At 44.8% G+C, this 20,661-nt stretch overlaps 1 protein-coding gene and 1 non-coding gene across 2 annotated transcripts in view; one reads left to right on the top strand and one right to left on the bottom strand.

Moving 5' to 3' along the window:
* The first annotated feature begins 1,708 nt into the window (after window positions 1-1,708).
* The window catches only part of ITGB3 (integrin subunit beta 3), a 57,121-nt gene continuing 38,168 nt past the window's right edge, over window positions 1,709-20,661 (top strand). Inside the window, exon 1 of the mRNA XM_017549262.2 lies at window positions 1,709-1,859. Coding sequence (XP_017404751.1) covers window positions 1,781-1,859 — 79 coding nt within the window. The 5' untranslated portion in view covers window positions 1,709-1,780. The remainder of the gene's footprint in view (window positions 1,860-20,661) is intronic.
* Window positions 7,157-7,218, bottom strand: LOC119474207. The gene has a single exon (XR_005203493.1). It is a non-coding gene; the product is annotated as a U7 small nuclear RNA (small nuclear RNA).

The raw sequence follows: 20,661 nt of genomic DNA, 5'->3' as shown, positions 1-20,661 counted from the left end.
GAATCACTTCATGAAGCTGACCACTCTGAAAAAAAAAAAAAAAAAAAAAGGTAGAACAAACAACATGTTTGCCTTCCCTGGGGCTGGGAGTGCTGCACGGACTCACTTGCACTATCATGTCATGTTTGCTAGGGTTTGGGCAAGGGTTGTGAACTTAGAATATTTTCTGAGGCCAGTGCCCACCCCAAGTGGTTGGTGCCAGCAAGAATGGGCTGAGGAGACACTTAAGTGGCTGAAGGTTGATTTTACATATATGGGAAAGGAGCAAATAAGTAAATGCCTAGGCAGAGATGTAACCAGGCCATGTGACATGAACTTTGCTCCAGGGCATTGACACTGCTGTTTAAATGCTTCTGGCTGAGAGGCCCTCTGCAGCCAGGGGAAGTAGATGGAGCTGCAGTCTGAAAGCCCGGGTCAGAGGGCCCAGCTACCCTCGGCAGGGCTGGCTCTTCCCCTCGCAAATTGCTGTTGACACTTCTGCTGATGTGTGTTACTATTAAGGTGTATCCTAGTGTTTGGAAGGGTGAGGCTGGAGGTGGGGGTTTGTCAGAAAAAATTACACGGAAAAGATGGCATCTGAGATGGTTTGAAAAACAAGTGGAATTTTCCAAGTGGAAAAAGGAAGGAAAATCAGTCAGATAGGAAGGCATGGAGCTTTTGGGAATGACAAGTATCTTCTTGGACTAGGGTGGGAGATAGGCTGGAGGGACAGGTCAGGGTCAGTTGTCCAGCATCTTGTGTGTCTCAGAAGGGGGTGGGCATGCTAAGAGGTCATAGGGAAGCCCAGGGCCACTCTGAAAGCCCTAAGGGGAAATGATGCCTCAGGCTTTGTTTTTATCACCATCAGAGCTACCCATTGAGGCAGGCTGCACTGCCCCAGCTACTTCCTTGTGGCCTCTTGCTCACAGCCATAGTATTTTGCCTCTCTGAGCTTCCAGAGGTTTTAAGTCTGGGGAAGATCCAGGGGCCTAAAGAAAGACTGGGGTAGAAATTAAGGGGCCACAGGTTGGGGGAGTCAGGCAGGAGGCCTTTGAGGGAAATAGATAAAGCCCCAAAGCCTGTGAGTGTGAATTTGGAGGTAATATGCTGACTGCTCTGAAACGTTTTCGACACCGGCTAGGTGCAAGCAAGTGTTTGTAGGGCGAGGCTCTTCATTGACCTATCACTGCTTACACAAGCTTGGGATGTGGTTTTGTCAACAGGCTTAAAGTTTAACGGAAAACCAAACTAAGGCAAGAAAAAAGTTAGTGAATAATAATGGACTGAACCAGTTCAGAGAAGGCATTCAACAGATGTTTGTCAATCAAATGAATTACAGTGTGAATGAATGAAACTCGAGGTAGTGGGTGAATATGTTCCAAGAATCCAGGTGAAACAGAGCCTGGGGGCGTCTCCCAGTAGGTGGGACTGGAAGGGTAAAGAGAGGGGCCACAGGCTCCTGGCCTTTTTGAGCACACCAAGTGCCCAGTCGCGGACCCCCGGGACCAGGATGCGCTCACGACCTCCTCGAGGCCCGGCTGCCTCGCCGGCTGGCAGGCGGCTCCCCGTGGGCGAGCGAGGGAGGCGGAGGACGGTGCGGGGGGAGGAGAGGAGCAGCAGTTTCCCACTGCTCCCTTTCAGGGGCAGGGTCCAGAGAAGCCCGAGGAGAGGAAGCGCGAGTCCGCGACCCGCCCCGTTGCGTCCCACCCACGGCGTCCCCTCCCCTCCGGCTGCGGGAAAAGCGGCCGCGAACGGCGGCGCCCACTGTGGGGCGGGCGGAGCGCGGCGGGAGGCGGACGAGATGCGAGCGCGGCCGCGGCCCTGGCCGCTCTGGGCGACTGCGCTGGCGCTGGGGGCGCTGGCGGGCGTCGGCGTCGGAGGTGAGTGAGGCTCCCGCTCTGCGGGGAGCACCTCCTCCAGGATCCGCGCCGCGGTCAAGTTGCGGACTGGAGCGCGGAAACCCGGAGAAGGGGCCCCCAGCGTCTGCGCTCAGAATGTGCGGGTCCTGGCTGGGGCCGTCGGAGCCGGGAGCTGTGGACCTTCCAGGCCCGGCGGTGGCGGGGCTGAAAGGTGTCTAGTGCCTGGGTGCGGGTCCTCCGGGACGCCGAAGCCCTCAGCCAGGCTGAGTGCCTTCCCGGCCGCCTCGGCGCGCACGGTGCGGTCGGCGCATCTTTGAGCCCCGCGATCAGCCCGGGCTGAGCGCCTCGCGGGTGGTCCCGGTCGGGCCAAGGACGACTGGCCCAGGAGCCAAGGCGAGGTGGGGCTTCCGGGGGTTGTTCCCGTGCCTTGGCAGGGGGATGCCGCTGTGGCTTTTTGGGCGAGAGCGTGCGCGCGCGCGCTTGCCATTTTCCCCACATTTCCAGTTTCTCCTGGTGTTACGATTTCTCCAGAAGGTTTTTTCTTTTTCCTTTCTTTCTTTATTTTTCCTTCAAGTTGGCTTCCTGTGAGATTGTTTTGGAGCAGGACGAGGGCTTTGCCTCCTCCAGTTTCCCCGGATGCCTGTGCTCCCGGGGCAGACCCTGCACCCGAAAAATCTCTAGTGTATTATTTGGGGAGCCACGAAAAGACTCCCTTGGGCCGGTGCGATATCTGGCCTTGTCTCTGGCTGCTGTGCACACTGTCAGCCGTCAGGGCAGTCAGCTTTCGGCCGCATTGGTGCTGGGGTGGAAGGATGGAGCGGGCACAGCCCGGGGTGCTGCCCGTGGTCCTCTCGGAGCCCTTGGTGATTTTGCCTGGGTTGGGGAGAAACCCTGGCTCCTGGTCCGCTGGGGCTGCCTCTGCCGCAGAGGATGACACAGAGTGCACGTAGGCATTTTTAATAAAAACTGTAGTACCCATAAAACAATCTAGACCCTGAAGAAAGGATTATTTTATTTATTTATTTTTTTGAGACAGAGTCTCACTCTGTCTTCCAGGCTTAGTGCAGTGTTGCGTTCTCAGCTCACTGCAACTTCTGCCTTCTGGGTTTGAGCAATTATACTGCCTCAGCTTCCTTCGAGTAGCTGGGATTACAGGCGTCTGCCACCACGCCTGGCTAACTTTTGTAGTTTTAGTAGAGACGGGGTTTCACCATGTTGGCCAGGTTGGTCTTGAACTCCTGGCCTCAAGTGATCCATCCACCTCGGCCTCTCAAAGTCCTGGGAATACAGGAGTGAGCCATCGCATCCGGCCAGGATTTATTTTAAAAAGGGAAGATTTGTTGATAAGTTCACTTCAAAGATAAACTATTCGAAAATAGTGATTCTCTTCAAGACTATTCTGTGTATGTATAGACGTATATTTTATCCTGGACAGGGCCAGGGTAGCTTGAAGGAGGGATTACAGTTGATGTACAGGGGAATATTGCAGTGGTTATTGTTGAACTTCCCATGTGATAGAGACTGAAACAGATCAGCTGGTAGTGTTAGCCTGCAGTGAACAGCCTGCTGACTGTGACATGGAAATAGGAATCTCCAGCATTCTGCCTTGGGACATATGGAACCTTGTGTCAGATGCTGCTGGCTGTTGTTGGGGGGAATGGAGGAATCCACCAGGGCAGCTCAGCTGTCTCCTACAGAGATGCCTGCTTCCATGCACCTACAACAATTTTTGCTGTCATTAAACATTTCTTACTTTCACAGTATTCTAAATTCACTTTTGAGTGTATTGGATTCGACTGCATTGTCGTACCTAAGTTTGCATTAAAAGATCCTTTAAGATATCTGGTTAGGCACAGTGGTTTATGCCAGCACTTTGGGAGGTGGAGGTAGGAGGATTGCTTGAGCCCAGGAGTTTGAAACCACCCTGGGCAACATAGTGAGACCTAATCTCTACTAAAAATAATAATTAAAAAAATCCTTAGGAGATGGTTCACAGATTAATCTTGTGTTTGGGGCAATTCCAGAAGTGGTGATGGGTTATGCTGAGCAAGCCCCACACTCTCTCTGAGAAGCTATGTAGGGTAGTTTTTAAGGGCAGAGGATCTAAAGACAGACTTCCAGAGTAATGCCCCAGCCCCAGCCCTGCAAAGCATTTTCTACCATATTTATATCTGCAATCTCAGTTTTGGTGGCAGGGTCATCAGATCCCTGGGGAAGCAAGCAGATGGTGGGAGTTAGTATGGGAGTGACACAGAGAGGTTGTTCCAGAGTAGCAGAGTGGAGCTCAGGCCACTAGTGGAAATCAAGGTGGGAGCAGGGAAATGACTCTGTTTAGGGAAACTGCCTATTCCGCATGTGGGAACTGCTGGCATTTATTGAAACGTGAGACTTTTCAGCAAAAAAATGGTAACATCTACCTTTGTGTTGTGTTGGGACTCCAAGTGTTGAAGGGGCACAGAAAGAGCTGAGTGGGTATGGGAGTGGCACAGATACGTTGTCCCAGAGTAGGAGAGTCTGCTTTGGGGAGAAGAGAGGTCGATTGAGGTTAGCATCAAGTTTTTAATTTTATGTACAAAGATGATCTTTTTAGCTTCACCCAGGAAATATGGGTTCTGTGGCTTCCCCACGTTTAGGTTTTTATTCTGACCTGATTAGGTCTAAGCTGAGATGCTTATTTCTCTTCTGGAGTTTGTATCCTAGAAACTCTCCAACTGAAGCCCTCTACAGGAATCCTCAGGTCCTGGAGAAACACAGGAGGAAGGCTTGTTGGCTTCAGAAAGGGAGAGCTATGGTTTAAAGCCAGTAAGATGTGGGTTTGCTTCTTGACTTTGTCTCCTGTTGGCTGTGTGACCTTAAAGAAGTTACCTAATCTCTTGAGAGCTCAGTTTCCTCATTTGTAAGGTAGAGGAAACAGTGCCTCTATGATTATGCTGATTAAATGAGACAGAGACACAAAAAAACTATTCAGTAAATGACAACTACTATTGTCATTATTTTTCCTATCACTGCTCTCTACTATGTATTGGAGGCAAAAGCTGTTACTGCTTCATGTATGAGCACTGTGCAGGTTTCCGGAATGAGACTGATGGGGTCCTTTTCCCCACACATATGTGAGAGGGGGCCCCTTTTATTTCAACTCATTCCTCATTGCTGGCTTGGCATATCTCAGCCACTCTAACCCAGCAAGAATCCACAGAAGAGGCCAAGAAGGAAAGAGGCTTATACATTTGCTTTACCCATGAGAAAACCTCAAGCCCTGTATCTGAAAAAACAGGAAGATAAAAGCATCTGTAAGATTACAAGTTCCATGAGGAGAGGGACGTGTCTATTTTGTTCAATACTCTATGCCTAGTCTCTGGCACATAGGCAGCAAAATAAGTATCTATGGAATGCGATGAAAAGGCATCTATAGATGATGTGCGTCATTTTAAGAAACCCAATATTTGAATATTTGCATTCATTCATATAAGATCCTCAAGTGCTCCATTTGGATAATCTGGAGGGTATTAAAACATTGCTGAAATCATGAGCTCTTTGGGCATTTGGACCGCTGCACTGTTGTACCATTTAGACCTGTGATCTGAGACTGTGAAAAACTCAAGGGCTCCTCTGTGAAGTGTTTGACTTTTTTTCCTCCTGGGAGGAGCCATTAGAAGGGCAACATTCCCCTTTCTCCCTGGCGGTCATGTGGGTGTGAGGGCAAAGGTGAGGAGTGACAGAGGTCTCCTGGGAAGACCATAAGATGAGGCAAGCATACGACAGTGAGGAGGGGGAGTCTGGCTATGACTCTAGAATTTCCTGATACACATTTATCCTCTAAAGCTCCCCACCCTGCTTGGGATCTCTGGTTATCATCCCCTCCCAGTCTCAAGAGCCCTTCTTCCCCTGTTGGCAGAAATCTCCAGGAAGCATTCCCACGGGAACCACAACTCATGAATCAGCAGACAGATAATTAACTGAGGGAGTGACTGAGCAGCTTCAGGGATAAACCACTTGGTTTTATCCAGCCCTCTGCTGCCCACAGAGCAGGCCTGCTGCTTCACCCCATCGCCTCTGCTCCCTCTTCCTGAACCTTGGCGCTTCCTGAGTGGGAAGCTCATTGTGCCTGGTGGAGCTTAGACCACTAGTGGAAATGAAGGTGGGAGCAGGGAAATGACTCTGTTTGGGGAAACTGCCTATTCCCCGCGTGGGAACTGCTGGCATTTATTGAAACGTGAGACTCTCCAGGAAAAAAATGATAACATCTGCCTTCTGTCCATGCACACAGTCTCACCAGAAACACTCTTTTTTTTTTTTTTTTTTTTTGAAAAGAACCATTATCCTGACTTCTTTGATACTGATTAGTTTTACCTAGTCTTTTTTTCTTTTCTTTTCTTTCTTTTTTTTTTTTTTTTGATTAGGTTATTCAGGTATAATTTATGGATAGTAAAATTCACCTTTTTAGTGCATATAGTTCTATGAATTTTGACAAATGCATCCAGTCAAGTAACCACTGCCATTATCAAGATATAGAATATTTCCATCATCCCCCAAAGTTCCCCCAAGCTTTTTTTTTCTTTTTCTTTTTCTTTATAGAGGGAGGGTCTCACCATATTGCCCAGGCTAGTCTTGAACTTCTGAGTTCAGGCAATCTGCCCTCCTTGGCCTCCCAAAGTGTTGGGATTACAGGCGTGAGCCACCATGCCCAGTAGCCCCAAGCTCTTTTGTAATCAGTACCCTATCCTCAACCGTAGTTTCTTGCAACCTCTGATCTGTTTCCTGTCTCTGCAGTTCTGTGTTTTACAAAATGTCATATAAATGAAATCATGCAGTGTATAGATTTTCAGTCTCACTTCTTTCGCTTAGCATAATACATTTGGGATTCATCTATGATGCTGCATGTGTCAGTAACTTTTTTTCCCTCCTGGGAGGAAGACATTGGCCTAAGACATTGTCTGAGGCCACTTCGTCATCCTCAGTATTAGAACAGTTACTCTGAAAGTAGTGGGACTGGCTCCATTAAACCTTGGAGGTGCTACCCAGCTTTCAGTTTCTAAATTTTCTGATTGGATAGATGTATTTGGCTATATATAAGCCATTAGATTTTCCACGTGCTAAGTGGTTAAAGACTTCAGGATATTAGAGAGGATTTTGTGGCAACCAACACTTACAATTCTTGCTCGTAAGGGTAACAGATATTTTGTGGCCAAATATTGTATGTCATGATGCTTGAAGCCTGAAGTTGTTAAGTAAGCCTGGGGCTGATCTACCTTTTTACATTTTTGGTATCATCTCTGAAAAAACAAGCCATTTGACTTTTATTGGGGGGGTGGTGGGTAGGCAGCTTTCTGGCAAAAACTGGAAAGCCTGCTAGACAAATTCTAAAAGAGTTATAACACTAGATGTCTTCTTTCTGTTTTTCTGTCATGTTCCCGTGAAAAGACTATTTTCTCACCCGCTCTCTCTGTTTTATAGTTGAGTTAGTTCAATTTCTTAGTTCAGTTAGTGAAGATGTTTAAATGTTCAAGGAGAGAAAGAATGAGGTGATATTCATCTTAAAAAAGTTGAAATAACAAATATTGTTATTTCTCAAATAGGATCATCCACATAGGATCATTGTCAGTCATTAAAATTGCTGGTTCCCTTCTAATCGATTCCCCTATAATGTCCATATTAATCAGGTGGTGTGTTCTGTTCAAACATTTTCTTCTTGCATTTATTATTCTCATGCATGTGTGTGTATGTGTTTGTGTGAGTGTGAGTGTGTATGTGTGTGTGTGTGTGTGTGTGTATTTCTTTATTTAAACCCATGATATATAGTACTTCCTTTCATATAGAGAAAAACTAGTGTGGAAATAACAATGGAACTAGCATTAAGAAACCTATATTCGATTCACTGCTCTGCAGGCCTTTCCATCGGCTTGCTGGGTGACTTCGAACAAGTCATTTTACCTTTAGGCCTCAGTCTCTTGGTGTCTTAGGGCTGCAAAGTAGGGACAGAGAAGATGAAGGGAGATACTTCAGTTTGCTCCTGTCCCTCCCCACCACCTTCAACTGGAGCTCCTTTAACTAATGAACAATTTTGATTTCATGTAAGGATTTCTTTGGGAAAAAAATAAGATCCTATTGTTAAAATCAAGCTTTAAAAATTTTTCACTAGAAGAGAGCTTCAGAAGTTTGGCAAAAGACACATTCAGTAGCCACTTTAAATGTCCCTGTAGCCAACCCTACAGCTCTTTGTTAATGGAATGTTTGGATAGAGAAACCTGGGTCTAAGAGATCCACTGATGGTTGCAAACCCCTACTTTAGCCATCGCATGTGATGAACTCCAGACTGAGCCTTTACTGGAGCCGCCGCAAGGAGCACGTCTGACCAACTTCCCAGTGGAGGAGAGGGTGGTGTTTCCTTCCTGGGACTTACACAAGTTGGGAACAGACCACACTGCCCTGGGCAGTTCTTGAAGGCTGTGAGAGTGGGCAGACAAGGTGTATTCCTTTTTTTTTTCATTCTCTTTTGTTATTATTATTGTTTAAAAGTGACAAATAAAAATGATACGTTTATGATGTACAGCAAGATGTCTTGAAATATGTACCTATTGTGGAATGGCTAAATGAAGCTAAATAACATATACATTACCTCACATACATACTTTTCATTTTTTGTGGTGAGAACACTTAAAAATGTACCCCCAGCAATTTTCAGGTAGATGACATATGGTTATTTACTATAGTCACCATGTTGTACAGTAGATCTCTTGAACTTATTCCTTCTGTCTAACTGAAATTTCATATGCCTTAAGCAGCATCTCCTCATCCAACCCATACGTCAAAGCTCATTCTTGTGTCCCTGCTGAGTTTGCCATTCCAAGAGGTTTTGATGCTGAAGGTACAGTTTGTAGAAAGCCTAGTAGACTTTGGGGAGCCTACATTTAAATAAACACAAATGTCAAAAGAGAGGCAGAACAGAGGACTTTTCAAATTAGCTTTAATTTTATTTTGCCTTATAAAAGTAATTAAGCTTATTATTGTTATTATTATTTTGTTTGAGATGAAATCTTGCTCTGTCATCCAGGCTAGACTGCAATGGTGCGATCTCAGCTCACTGCAGCCTCTGCCTCCTGAGTTCAAGAGATTCTCCTGCCTCAGCCTCCTGAGTAGCTAGGATTGCAGGCCGGTGCCACCGCACCTGGCTAATTTTTGTATTTTAATTAGAGACAGGGTTTCACCATATTGGCCAGGCTGGTCTTGGACTCCCGATCTCAGGTGATCCACCTGCCTCAGCCTCCCAAAGTTCTGGGATTATAGGCGTGAGCCACTGCGCCTGGCCAATTAAGTGTACTATTAAAAGAAAAGTCGGGAAGCTCAGAAATATAATGCAGAAAGTACAAATGCCAGTTCCTTGTAGTCTTCTCCTTAAAGATAACCACTGTTGACAGTTACTGCAGTTTTTTTTATATGTGTATATGTAAACATATATAATTATTTATCATTATTATTATTTCTCAAATAGGATAATCAATAATAGGATGATTGTCTTTTTTTTTTTTTTTTTTGAGATGGAGTCTCACTGTCGCCCAGGCTGGAGTGCAGTTGTATGATCCTGGCTCATTGCAGCCTCTACCTCCCGGGTTCAAGCAATTCTCCTGCCTTAGGTTCCCGAGTAGCTGGGATTACAGGCATTCACCACCATGCCCAGCTAATATTTATATTTTTGGTAGAGATGGGGTTTCCCTATGTTGGCCAGGCTGGTCTTGAACTCCTGACCTCAGGTGATCCACCTGCCTCAGCCTCCCAAAGTGCTGGGATTGCAGGTGTGAGCCACCGTGCCTGGCCCATTGTCTCTTAAAAATATACTCTAGGCACCTTTTTATGTCAGTTTATGGCTTTCCATTATTTATCCCAAAAGCTATAATTCCAGCCATCCATAATGTTATATGGATATATCAGAATTTACTTAATCAATTCCCATTGGGGTCATTCCCAAATATTTCCTACTACAAATAAAGCTGTAGAGGATATCCGTATTCATTCATTATGCACCTTTGTTCAAATGTTTCTACAGACTAAATTTCTTGAATGAAATTTGGTGGGTCAAAGGGCATGCATATTTTAAATTTAAATTTTAATAGGTATTGTCAGTTTGTCCTCCAAAACGGTTGAACCAATTTGCTTTTCTATCAAGACAGGCCAGTAGTAAGGACTGGTGATGATAGCACCACGGCCTGCTGTCTACACCCATAACACACAGCCTGGGGGAGGAAGCCTGCAGAACTAGACAGTGGGATGCCAAGGAGGTCACCAACAGGGCACTGCTGGGCTGATCCTTGGACAGCTTGGTACAGACCTGCCTCTTGTGTATACTGAATGAGTCAGATGAGAGGTGGGGTTGGTGCTAATAAAATTTTCCAGAACTCTTGAGATGCAGCATTGAAGTCAAGTATTAGGAAGAGATGGCCACTTGTGCATTGCTTGAGGGTTCTTATGCCTTGGGTGGCTAGGCTTCCTAGGGCATGAGTCCCCCTGTTGATGCTTTCTGGCTGGAAGGGTGAATACTGCCAGGACTGGCAGCACCTTGAAGATCATCTAATATGACATCTGCTTGTTTTAAAAAAAAAAAAAAAAAAGGGGGGGGGGAGTTCCTGAGAAGTGAAGTGACTTGCCCAAGATCATACAGCTGGCTTAGTGGTGTTGGTTGGGTCTATCCCTGGGGGCTCCTGTCTCCTGCCCAGAGTGATTTCTTCACTATATCCTGTTAGAGACAAAGGGCCCTTTCACATCTGACCCTGAGGTGGAGGGGAGGGAATGGGGATTCCTGGTGTAGGAAGTGACTAGAGTGAAAGTAAGGGGGGAGGAAAATGAACATTTATTGAGCATCCGCTATAGAGGGTTCTTTCATATGTGTTATGTCATTTAATCCTAACAACTTGGGAGCACTGGGGAAAGGAAGCAGCTGTTTGGAGTCTCCAGTGCTTGGCCGATGTGGCTGGTTAGACCCATGAAGTACTACAGAGTGGTTATAAGTTCTTGACTACAAATGTGACATAGAATCAAAAGGCATTGGGCCTTAGAGACAGGACCAGAGAGATGAAGGGATGTGCTTGAGGTCATATGGCCAGAGGAATGGCAAAAGTGGTTCGAGATGTGAAGCTTCCTGCTAGTTTGCATGCTTTTTCTGCCATATCCACCATGTCTGTTGTTTTACTGCCCCTGCCTTACCACATTTCTCAGGAGCTGGGTGTTAATTTTAGACCTCGACCTTAGAGAAGACAGGACTCTGTCCTGGGATGGGCTTTATGCAGTCTTCAGCACATGGTGACCTAATTAACCCCACTGGAGATGTTAACCAGACATAATCTGGCCTCATTTACAAGGACAGCACCTGCCCTAGATCTTCCCATTAACAACATCTTGAAGCATCAGCTCCACAGAGAGACCTTTCCTGAATATATGCTCCAAAGGAGACTCCTTCCCTCATTGCTTGCTATTCCTTTTTTTTTTTTTTTTTCCCTTTTAGACAGAATCCCACTCCATCATGCAGGCTGGAGTGCAGTGGTGCAGTGGCAGCTCACTTCAACCTCCGCCTCCTGGGTTCAAGCAATTCTCCTGCCTCAGCCTCCCAACTAGCTGGGATTACAGGTGCATGCCACCACACACAGCTAATTGTTGTATTTTTAGTAGAGACGTGGTTTCACCATGTTGGCCAGGCTGGTCTTGAACTCCTGACCTGAGGTAATCTGCCCACCTGGGCCTCCCAAAGTACTGGGATGACAGATGTGAGCCACTGTGCCAGGCCTATCCTGCTTTACCTTCTTACAGCATGAAGGGTCGGTGAAAGGACATGGCCAGTGGTCAAAATGTTTGCACTTTGTCTACAGGGAATCCACTTGTTCAGACAAAAGTCCTTCCTGTCTTTCCCTTGTGGACAAAAGTTCTCTGAAGAAGAACTGGGAGGAAAGAGACTTTATTCCAATGAACAGTTTGCAAACTGGAGAAACTCAGCTGTTGGTATCAGAATTGGGGGTTTATAAAGAAAGTTCCTGCCCAGGTTCTTGATGAAGTCCATTTATGCAATTGAACAATTCCAACTTGCTTAGTTCTGATTGGTTGAAACAACTGAACCCTGATTGATCAAGGCAGCAGAGCCCTGATTGATTAGTTTAGATGAACTCTGAAGCTTCCAAAGTTGAACAGAGGTGTTGATTTTCAGGGAACTCAGAGTAGGCTGTGACCTCTAGTCAGCAAATGGCAGCTTCGCTCTAAAATTTAGGTCCACTTAGCCATTCTGGATCTATCTTGAAGGGTTGGCTTTTTCAGGTTCACATTTGTTCAGACTCTCATGCCCCATAAGCCATCCATCAGCAAGTCTTTGGAATGTATCTAGAGTCTGCGCACATCATTGACTCCTCTACTGTCCAAACCAAGAACACTGCCATATGTTGCCTGCATTATTTTAGTAAGTTTCTAATTGAATAATAAGTCTCTTTCCTTTTTGCTTCCCTTCTTTCTGTCTTCCACTCAGCAGCCAAGATGGTCTTTTTTTGCTCACCTCTGCTCAGATTCCTCCAGTGGCTTCCCATTATGTGGAGAAAAAAGCCACAGTCTCTACCATGGCCTATAGCTTCTTAGTGTTCTGGTCCCTAACCACTCCTCCAACCTCTTCTGTGCCTCTTTCTTCCTCCTTTCTCTCTCTGCCTGTTATTTCTTTAACAGGCTGATGTCCATGCAGATCTTGTCTTGGGTTCTTTCTGGAATGTCTGTGCCGTAGATCTTCCTATGATTCACTCTTTAACATCATTTTGAAATGTCAGCTCCACAGAGAGACCTTTTCTGACCACATGCTCTAAAGGAGAGTCCTTCACCTCATTGCTTGCTATTCCTTTATCCTGCTTTATTTTCTTACAGCATTTGCCATTGTTTGAAATTGTGCATTTTTGTTGTGTATTTTTTGTTATCTTCTTCCTCACTAAAATGTAAGCTTCACAAGAGCAGGGGCTTTGTTTATCAGTGTGTCTTCAGTGCCTAGGAGAGCGCCTGGCACAGGTAGATGCTCAATGAATATTTGTTGAGTAAATGAATGAGTGAATCCATGGATGCTGACATCATTGACATATATCGGTAGAAAAATGTACAGCTGAAGTAACCACTTTTCCAGCCTTATCCATATGTGGATTAAATGTAGCAAAAATTTCATTTCTTGTTGGCTTTTTTCAATTATGCAAGTATTTTATGGCAATATTCTTCAAAATCGTGCCATATAAACTATGGAAATGCAAATCCATTTTGTATTAGTTTCTTAGGGCTGTTGTAACAAAGCACCACAAATTGGGTGGTGTAAAACAACAGAAATTTATTCCCGCTGGAAGCTAGAAATTAGAAATCAAGGGGTCAGCAGGGCCATGGTCCCTCTGAGACTCTGGGTAAAATCCTTCCTCCTTCCCAGCTTCTGGTGTTGGCTGGCAGTCTTTGGTGTTCTTAGTTTCTGGCTGTATCACTCCGATTCTGGACTCACATGGCATTCTCTCTGTGTTTCTCTGTCTTCATGTGGTGTTTTTCTCTTCTCATAAGGACATAAGTCATGTTGGATTAGGGCCTACCCTAAGGACCTCATATTGATTACAACTGTAAAGACCCTGTTTCTCTGTAAGGTCATGGTCATGGGTACTGGGGTAAGGATTCAACAGGTCTTTTTTTGGGGATGTAAGTCAACTCATAACACATTTTAATATTGGTGGAGGCAAATTATACACAAATGTTTTCCAATTTTAAATATTGTATTTAATTGGCTCCGATATACTTAAAAACAGTTTTAAATCTCTGAAATCAGGATATATCCTATATCCATAATGTTAGATTTGATAAAATATGGTCCCCTGGGTTCTCTACAGCTTTGGGTGATACTTACTGGAGCTTTTTGCTCAGAGCTCAGAGGTGTGCATTACCTTTAACTCCACCTTCCTATCTCCTTCCCCTTCCTTGGGCCAGTTAGCTGATGCTACATTTAGGGAAGGAGCAAAAATAAAATAAACTTTCTTAGCAACTTGCTCTAGAGAAGCCACTTGTGCCTATGTAGGGCAGTAAGCATGAGCTGTGTTGTTTTTTCATAAGTCACGTGGCCAGGTGACTACAATGAGGCACCATGTGAGTCACCAACTGTTGCCATGGACCTAATTGGAAAGTGACCAGTCAAAGATCAGTGGCAGGGCCAGGGACCCGGATTAAAACTCCTTTTTGGCAGAGTGAGAGATGTCCATAGTGTTTGAAGATCATCCTCCCTTCTCGATAAACACCTCTCACTCTGACTTAGCCCTCTCCTGTGGTCCCCTGGCCTCATTAGGGTGGCTTGTTCCTGCAGTCTGACATCCTGTCTCATTGGACAACATGTCCTCAAAATAGCCCCCATTGACGCATTCTGACTTCCACTGGCTCCAATTCCCTCCCTTGTTTCCTTTTTCTCCCATTTTCCTCACCCTCTGTCTCTCTTCTGATTCTGTGATTCAAGCTGATGTGCCAAACTACAGCCTTCTACTTCTATTTTTCAGGCAAATTTCTCGGCTGGCTTTGATTGGATTAAAATTTTTATTTTCAAAAAGCTTTTTTTGAAGCAGGGTCTCACTTTGTTGCCCAGGCTGGAGTGCAGTGGCATGGTCACAGCTCACTGCAGCCTCAACCTCCCAGGCCCAAGTGATTTTCCTGCCTCATCCTCCTGAGTAGCTGGGACTACAGATGCATGCTGTATGCTCTATGAAAAAATTTTTTTCATAGAGATGGGATGGGGGGGTCTCACTATGTTGGCCAGCCTAGTCTCCAACTCGTGGGCTCAAGCAGTCCTCCTGCCTTGGCTTCCCAAAATGCTAGGATTATAGGCATGAGCCTGGATTTTCGAAGGCTAATATTCCTAACCCCATTTAGAAGCCAGATCTGACAATTAAACATTTTACCCTGGTCTGATACTTTATGGCTCCACACTCCCACCACTCCTGCTCAGGGCATACTTAGCTTCATGTTCCCTAGAATGATGTCATCAAAGAAAAAAATAGTATTCACCTGCCCTAAACAACTTGAGACTCAGGATAAAAACAACAACAATAAAACCCATAGCAATTATTGCAGCAGCAGCGTTTATTGAGTACTTTCTGTGTTCCAGCTGTTGTGCTCAGAGTTTTACAGGGTTTGGTTTATTTCATCCTTACAATCACCCTGCGAAGACTGGGGTCAATCCACCTTATTCCTGGCTCTGGCTAACCTGTCAGAGGAAAGGAGTGTAGGAGGTAGGAGTTGTTGGTTCTTTTAGTGACATTATGGTGAAGATTCCCACTTTAGCAGGACTGAGTCAGGGCCCCAGAGACTAAAAAGGAACACAGGCTTTACGAATGACTGGAAACAGAGGCCCAAACTCCTTCTACATGTTCAAGGAGGGATAGGCTCAGAGCAACAACTCATTGAATCAGCATGGGCCCAGTGCAGTGACTTCTGATGAGTCAGTCACATTTAACCACTGCATTCCAGGGAAACTGCCTGGGTAGCAGGACTTGGTTGGGGGTATCATGGGGGGTTCATTGGTTCTCATGAAATCAACCTGTGATTCATTAAAAAGAGTGGATAAAGGGACTGGGTAACTATGACTCTCCAGGCATGACTTCCTAAAGAAAAAATCCCAGTATCTCATTTTATCCTCTGGGGTCAGGGACCACTGGTTCGCTGGGAAGGACCTGCTATTATTTATTTTGTATCTTGCAAAGCTTTCTATTGTGGCTGCAAGTCAAGGATGGACTCATAGGAAAATGCTAATTTGAGAATAAATGAATGGTTAAATGAATAGACTGGGAAAAGTCCTAAAATATCATTTGACAGTGTCTCTATTTGTTCATTTTCATGCTGCTAATAAAAACATACCCAAGACTGGGTAGTTTATAAAGAAAAGAGGTTTAATTGACTCACAGTTCAACATGGCTGTGGAGGCCTTAGGAAACTTACAATCATGGTGGAAGGGAAAGCAAACATGCCCTTCTTCACATGGTGGCAGGAAGGATAAGTGCTGAGCAAAAGGGAGAAAAGCCCCTTATAAAATCATCAGATCTCATGAGAGCTCATTCACTATCATGAGAACAGCAGCATGGAGGTAACCGCCCCCATGATTCAATTACCTCCCATCAGGCCCCTCCCATAACATCTGGGGATTATGGGAACTACAGTTCGAGATGGTAACCATATTACTCCACCCCCAGCCCCTCCCAAAGCTCATGTCCTCACATTTCAAAACACAGTCATGCCTTCCCAACAGTCCCCCAAAATCTTAACTCATTCTAGCATTAACTCAAAAGTCCAAGTCCAAAGTCTCATCTGAGACACGGCAAGTCCCTTCTGCCTATGAGTCTGTAAAATTGAAAGCAAGTTAGTTACTTCCTAGATACAATGGGAATAAAGGCACTGGGTAAATACAGCCATTCCAAATAGGAGACATTGGCCAAAACAAAGGGGCTACAGGTCCCATGCAAGTCTGAAATCCAGCAGGGCAGTCAAATCTGAAAGCTCCAAAATGATCTCCTTTGACTCCATGTCTCACATCCAGATCATACTGATGCAAGAACTGGGCTCTCATGGCCTTGGGAAGCTCCACCCTTGTGGCTTTGCAGGGTATAGCCTCTCTCCCAGCCACTTTCACGGGCTGGCATTGAATGTCTGTGGCTTTTCCAGGCACATGGTGCAATTTGTCAATGGATCTACCATCCTGCGGTCTGAAGGATGGTGGCCCTTTCTCACAGCTCCACTAGGCAGTGCCCCAATGGGGACTGTATGTGGGGGCCTCAACCCATATTTCCCTTCTGCACTCTCCTAGCAGAGGCTCTCCATGAGGGCCCTGCCTTATAGCAAACTTCTGCCTGGACATCCAGGTATTTCCATACATCCTCTGAAATCTAGGCAGAGGTTCCCAAACATCAATTCTAGACTTCTGTGCACCTGTGGGCTCAACATCACATGCAAGTTGCCAAGGCTTGGGGCTTGCACCCTCTGAAACCATGGCCAGAGCTCTATGCTGGCCACTTTTAGCCATGGCTAAAGTGGCTTGAGATGCATGGCACCAAGTCTCTAGGCTACACGTAGCAGGGAGGCCCTGGGCCTGGCCCAGGAAACCATTTTTTCCTCCTAAGCCTCTGGATCTGTGATGAGAGGGACTGCCATGAAGGTCTCTGACATGTCCTGGAGACATTTTCCCCATTGTCTTGGTGATTTACATTTGGCTCCTTGTTACTTATTTCTGTAGTCAGCTTGAATTTCTCCCTAGAAAATGGATTTTTCTTTTCTATCACATCATCAGGCTGCAAATTTTCCAAACCTTTATGCTTCCTCTTGAATGCTTTGCTTCTTAGAAAAGACTTCTGACAGATACCTAAATCATCTCTCTCATGTTCAAAATTCCATGGATCTCTAGGCCAGGGGCAAAATGCTGCCAGTCTCTTTGCTAAAGCATAGCAAGCATGACCTTTACTCCAGTTCCCAATAAGTTCCTCATCTCCTTCTGAGACCACCTCAGCCTGGACTTCATTGTCTACATCACTATTGGCATTTTGGTCAAAGCCATTCAATGTCTCTAATAAGTTCCAAACTTTACCACATCTCCCTGTATTCTGAGCCCTCCAAGTTTCTAGGAAGCTCCAAACTTTCTTACGTTTTCCTGTCTTCTTCTGAACCCTCCAAACTATTTCAACCTCTGCCTGTTACTCAGTTCCAAAGTCCCTTCCACATTTTTGGTATCCTTATAGCAGCACCCCACTCTAGCATTACCAATTTGCTATAATAGTCTGTTCTCACACTGCTAATTAAACATACCCGAGACTGGGTAATTTATAAAGGAAAGAGGTTTAGTTGACACACAGTTTAGCATGGCTGAGAAGGCCTCGGGAAGCTTACAATCACGGTGGAAGGGGAAGCAAACACATCATTCTTTGCATGGTAGCAGGATGGTGGAGTGCTGAGCAAAAGTGGGGAAAGCCTTTTGTAAAATCATTAGATCTCATGAGAACTTACTATTATGAGAACAGCAGCATGCAGGTAACCATCCCCATGATTCTATTACCTTCCACTGGGTCCCTCCCATGACATGTGGGGATTTTGGGTACTACAATTCAAGATGAGATTTGGGTGGAGACACAGCCAAAATACCTCCCATGGTTCTCTTCACTCTTCTAATCCTTCTTGAGGTCTCCTTGTGCTTCTCTCTCTTGTGAATATCAATGACATTTATGTCCAGAATTACCACTCTGCATGCCAGTTCCCACGGAAACTCCAGAAAGAGAGGGAGATACCTAAAATATTTCAGGCTGTACTCCTCTCAGCAGTATTCTGATAGGGGAAAAAGAGAGGCTATGTCCACATCTGCCTGGGAAGAGAGCAATTTAAGGCTAAGAGACGGCCAGGCAGCTCATGCAGGAAGTCTTGGGTTGCATTGTTTGTTGTGAAAATTCAGTAATCCTGAAACTAGCAGCTACAGACATTGCATGACTCAGGGCTACCCCACCTCAGAGGTGACCTTGATGCTTTAAGGCCAGGCTTGGAACCAGTGTCATAATTCCCACTCACAGTTCTCACACTTGCACTCTGAAGTTGTAGTCAAGTCAGAGTGGAGCCCCAGAGGTTACTCATGGGTTTATGATGCCGTCCCACTTGTAGAATTTTAAGGTTGGGCAAGGCCTTTGAAGTTAGATGGACTCAAGGCTCTGAGGAAACCTGGGGCTTCCTCATATAATCTAGGGTTTTTTGCAGAACAATGAAAGTTTAAATTGTCTGAGAAACTGTTGTAACCCATTTACATGTTTTATTTGGAATTCTATGCATAATTTTGAGATATGAGCTCAGTTGCTTAAAAAAAAAGGCAAAACTTGATCTATTCCCCTACCTTTCAGTTTGCCCTAATACCTATTTACTGAGCATCTCCACTGAGCAAGAACTGGAGCTGAGCTGGGCAAGGCAGAGCAGGGCTCAAGGGACTTAAAATCTATTGGGTGGCAGTGTCGTTAAGGCAGACACATAAATAATTATGATGTAGTAGGAATATTAGCATTGAATAATGTGGCAGGAATATTAAAATTGAAGAAATGTAGGCTGAGAGGAGTTAAATGATTCACCCGTGGCCACACTACTAGTGGGTGACTTGATTAGGATGACAGTTTACTCATTGTGTGTGTACCCGTTCTGTTAGACCTCCCGGCCCCCCAAGAAGATCCCTGAAATGGATACTGTTAAAGTATATATAATTTTCATGGAGTTAAAAGTATGATTTCTATATAAATACCAAGTGAACATGTGTATAAGATTTTATTCAACTTTAGTAATGAGAGAACCAGTAAAATATTAGTAGTAGTTCAAAAGGGAATTCAAAGAAGGGTGATTTATAGTTGTTCAGTCAAAGGAATGCTGAAATGAATTAGCGAATAGATTCAAAATTGCTCAATATTCAACAAGGCAATAAGCCTTAATCTTTGGGGGATAACCTTTTCTGTCAGACAGAAATCATTGGTATTGTTTTTGGATAAGAATAATATGCATTGTATAACTCGATCAAGACAGTTGCAGGTGGGCAAAAAAAAAAAAAAGTAATATACATTGTTCTCTTATTTAAATAACTTACCTTATACACCACAATATGATCATTATTAGATTAAAATGCTATCATAGCCAGTTCTAGCAGCTATAACAAAATGCCATAAACTGGGTGGCTTAAAGAGCAAACACTTATTATTATTATTTTCTAAAAAGAATAGTATACATTGTTCTCATCAAGAATCATTTCCGTTATTATGGTTTTTGATAGGTCAACCTCTACTCTTAAGTATTGTAAAATATCCTGATTAATAGAAGTCAAATAAAAGGTAAATACTCTTAGAAAATCAGATAATCTCTAAGCATGGTAGGTCAACTAGTCAATACTCTGCATTACATTCATATTCCTTTGTCTATTTCCAAATTTTATATAATTTTTCTTCCCCTAACCCCTTTTTTTTTTTGAGATGGAGTCTCACTCTGTCACCTAGGCTGGAGTGCAGTGGCATGACCTCAGCTAACTGCCACCTCTGCCTCCCAGGTTCAAGTGATTTTCCTGCCACAGCCTCCTGAGTAGCTGGGACTACAGGCGCATGTCACCTTGCCCAGCTAATTTTTGTATTTTTTAGCAGAGACGAGCTTTCACCATGTTGGCCAGGCTGGTCTCAAACTCCTGACCTCAAGTGATCTTGCCTGCCTTAGCCTCCCAAAGTGTTGGGATTACAGGCATGAGCCACCACACGCGGCCATAATTTTTCTTTACAATGTGTGTGTGTGTGTGTGTGTGTGTGTGTGTACATTCATTTTCTGAGTGTGTTTTTGTTCAGGTGTTGAGAAGGAGGGAATTCAGTCACACTATAATAAAATGGACCGAAACAGCTAAATGAGAAGTTTTGGGGAAGATATCCCAATGGTCAGGCTGATTTCTCCAAAAATAGATTTGCTGGTCTTACAAGCTGGGAGCAAAGAGGACCCTTTGGAACACTGCATAAAGGAGCTGCCAGGGTAACTGGGTCATGGGGAAGAATAGATCCCCCACATTCTGCCCCTTTTATTGGAAAAAACCTCCTTAGGGCACTGCAGGAAGATTCCCGTTCCTTACTGGAGCAGGAATGTTGAACCAGGCAGTTAGAGCAGATGGCGGCTTCTGTGTAAGCAGATGCCTGGGTTTGGCTTCCTGGCTGAGCTTCTCAAGGTGATTTTGGTTCTTTTGGTTGTTCCTGCTCCTCCTCCCAGCCTTTTTTCTGTCCTTTGAAAGTATTTTCAAAGGACTGTTTACATTTAAATGGCACCTTATACTGGACCA

This window comes from Cebus imitator, unplaced genomic scaffold, assembly GCF_001604975.1.
Source record: "Cebus imitator isolate Cc_AM_T3 unplaced genomic scaffold, Cebus_imitator-1.0 Scaffold217, whole genome shotgun sequence".
NCBI classification, from domain to species: Eukaryota; Metazoa; Chordata; class Mammalia; order Primates; family Cebidae; genus Cebus; species Cebus imitator.
Note: the sequence above shows the minus strand (reverse complement) of the source record. Positions and strands in the feature narration are given on the sequence as shown.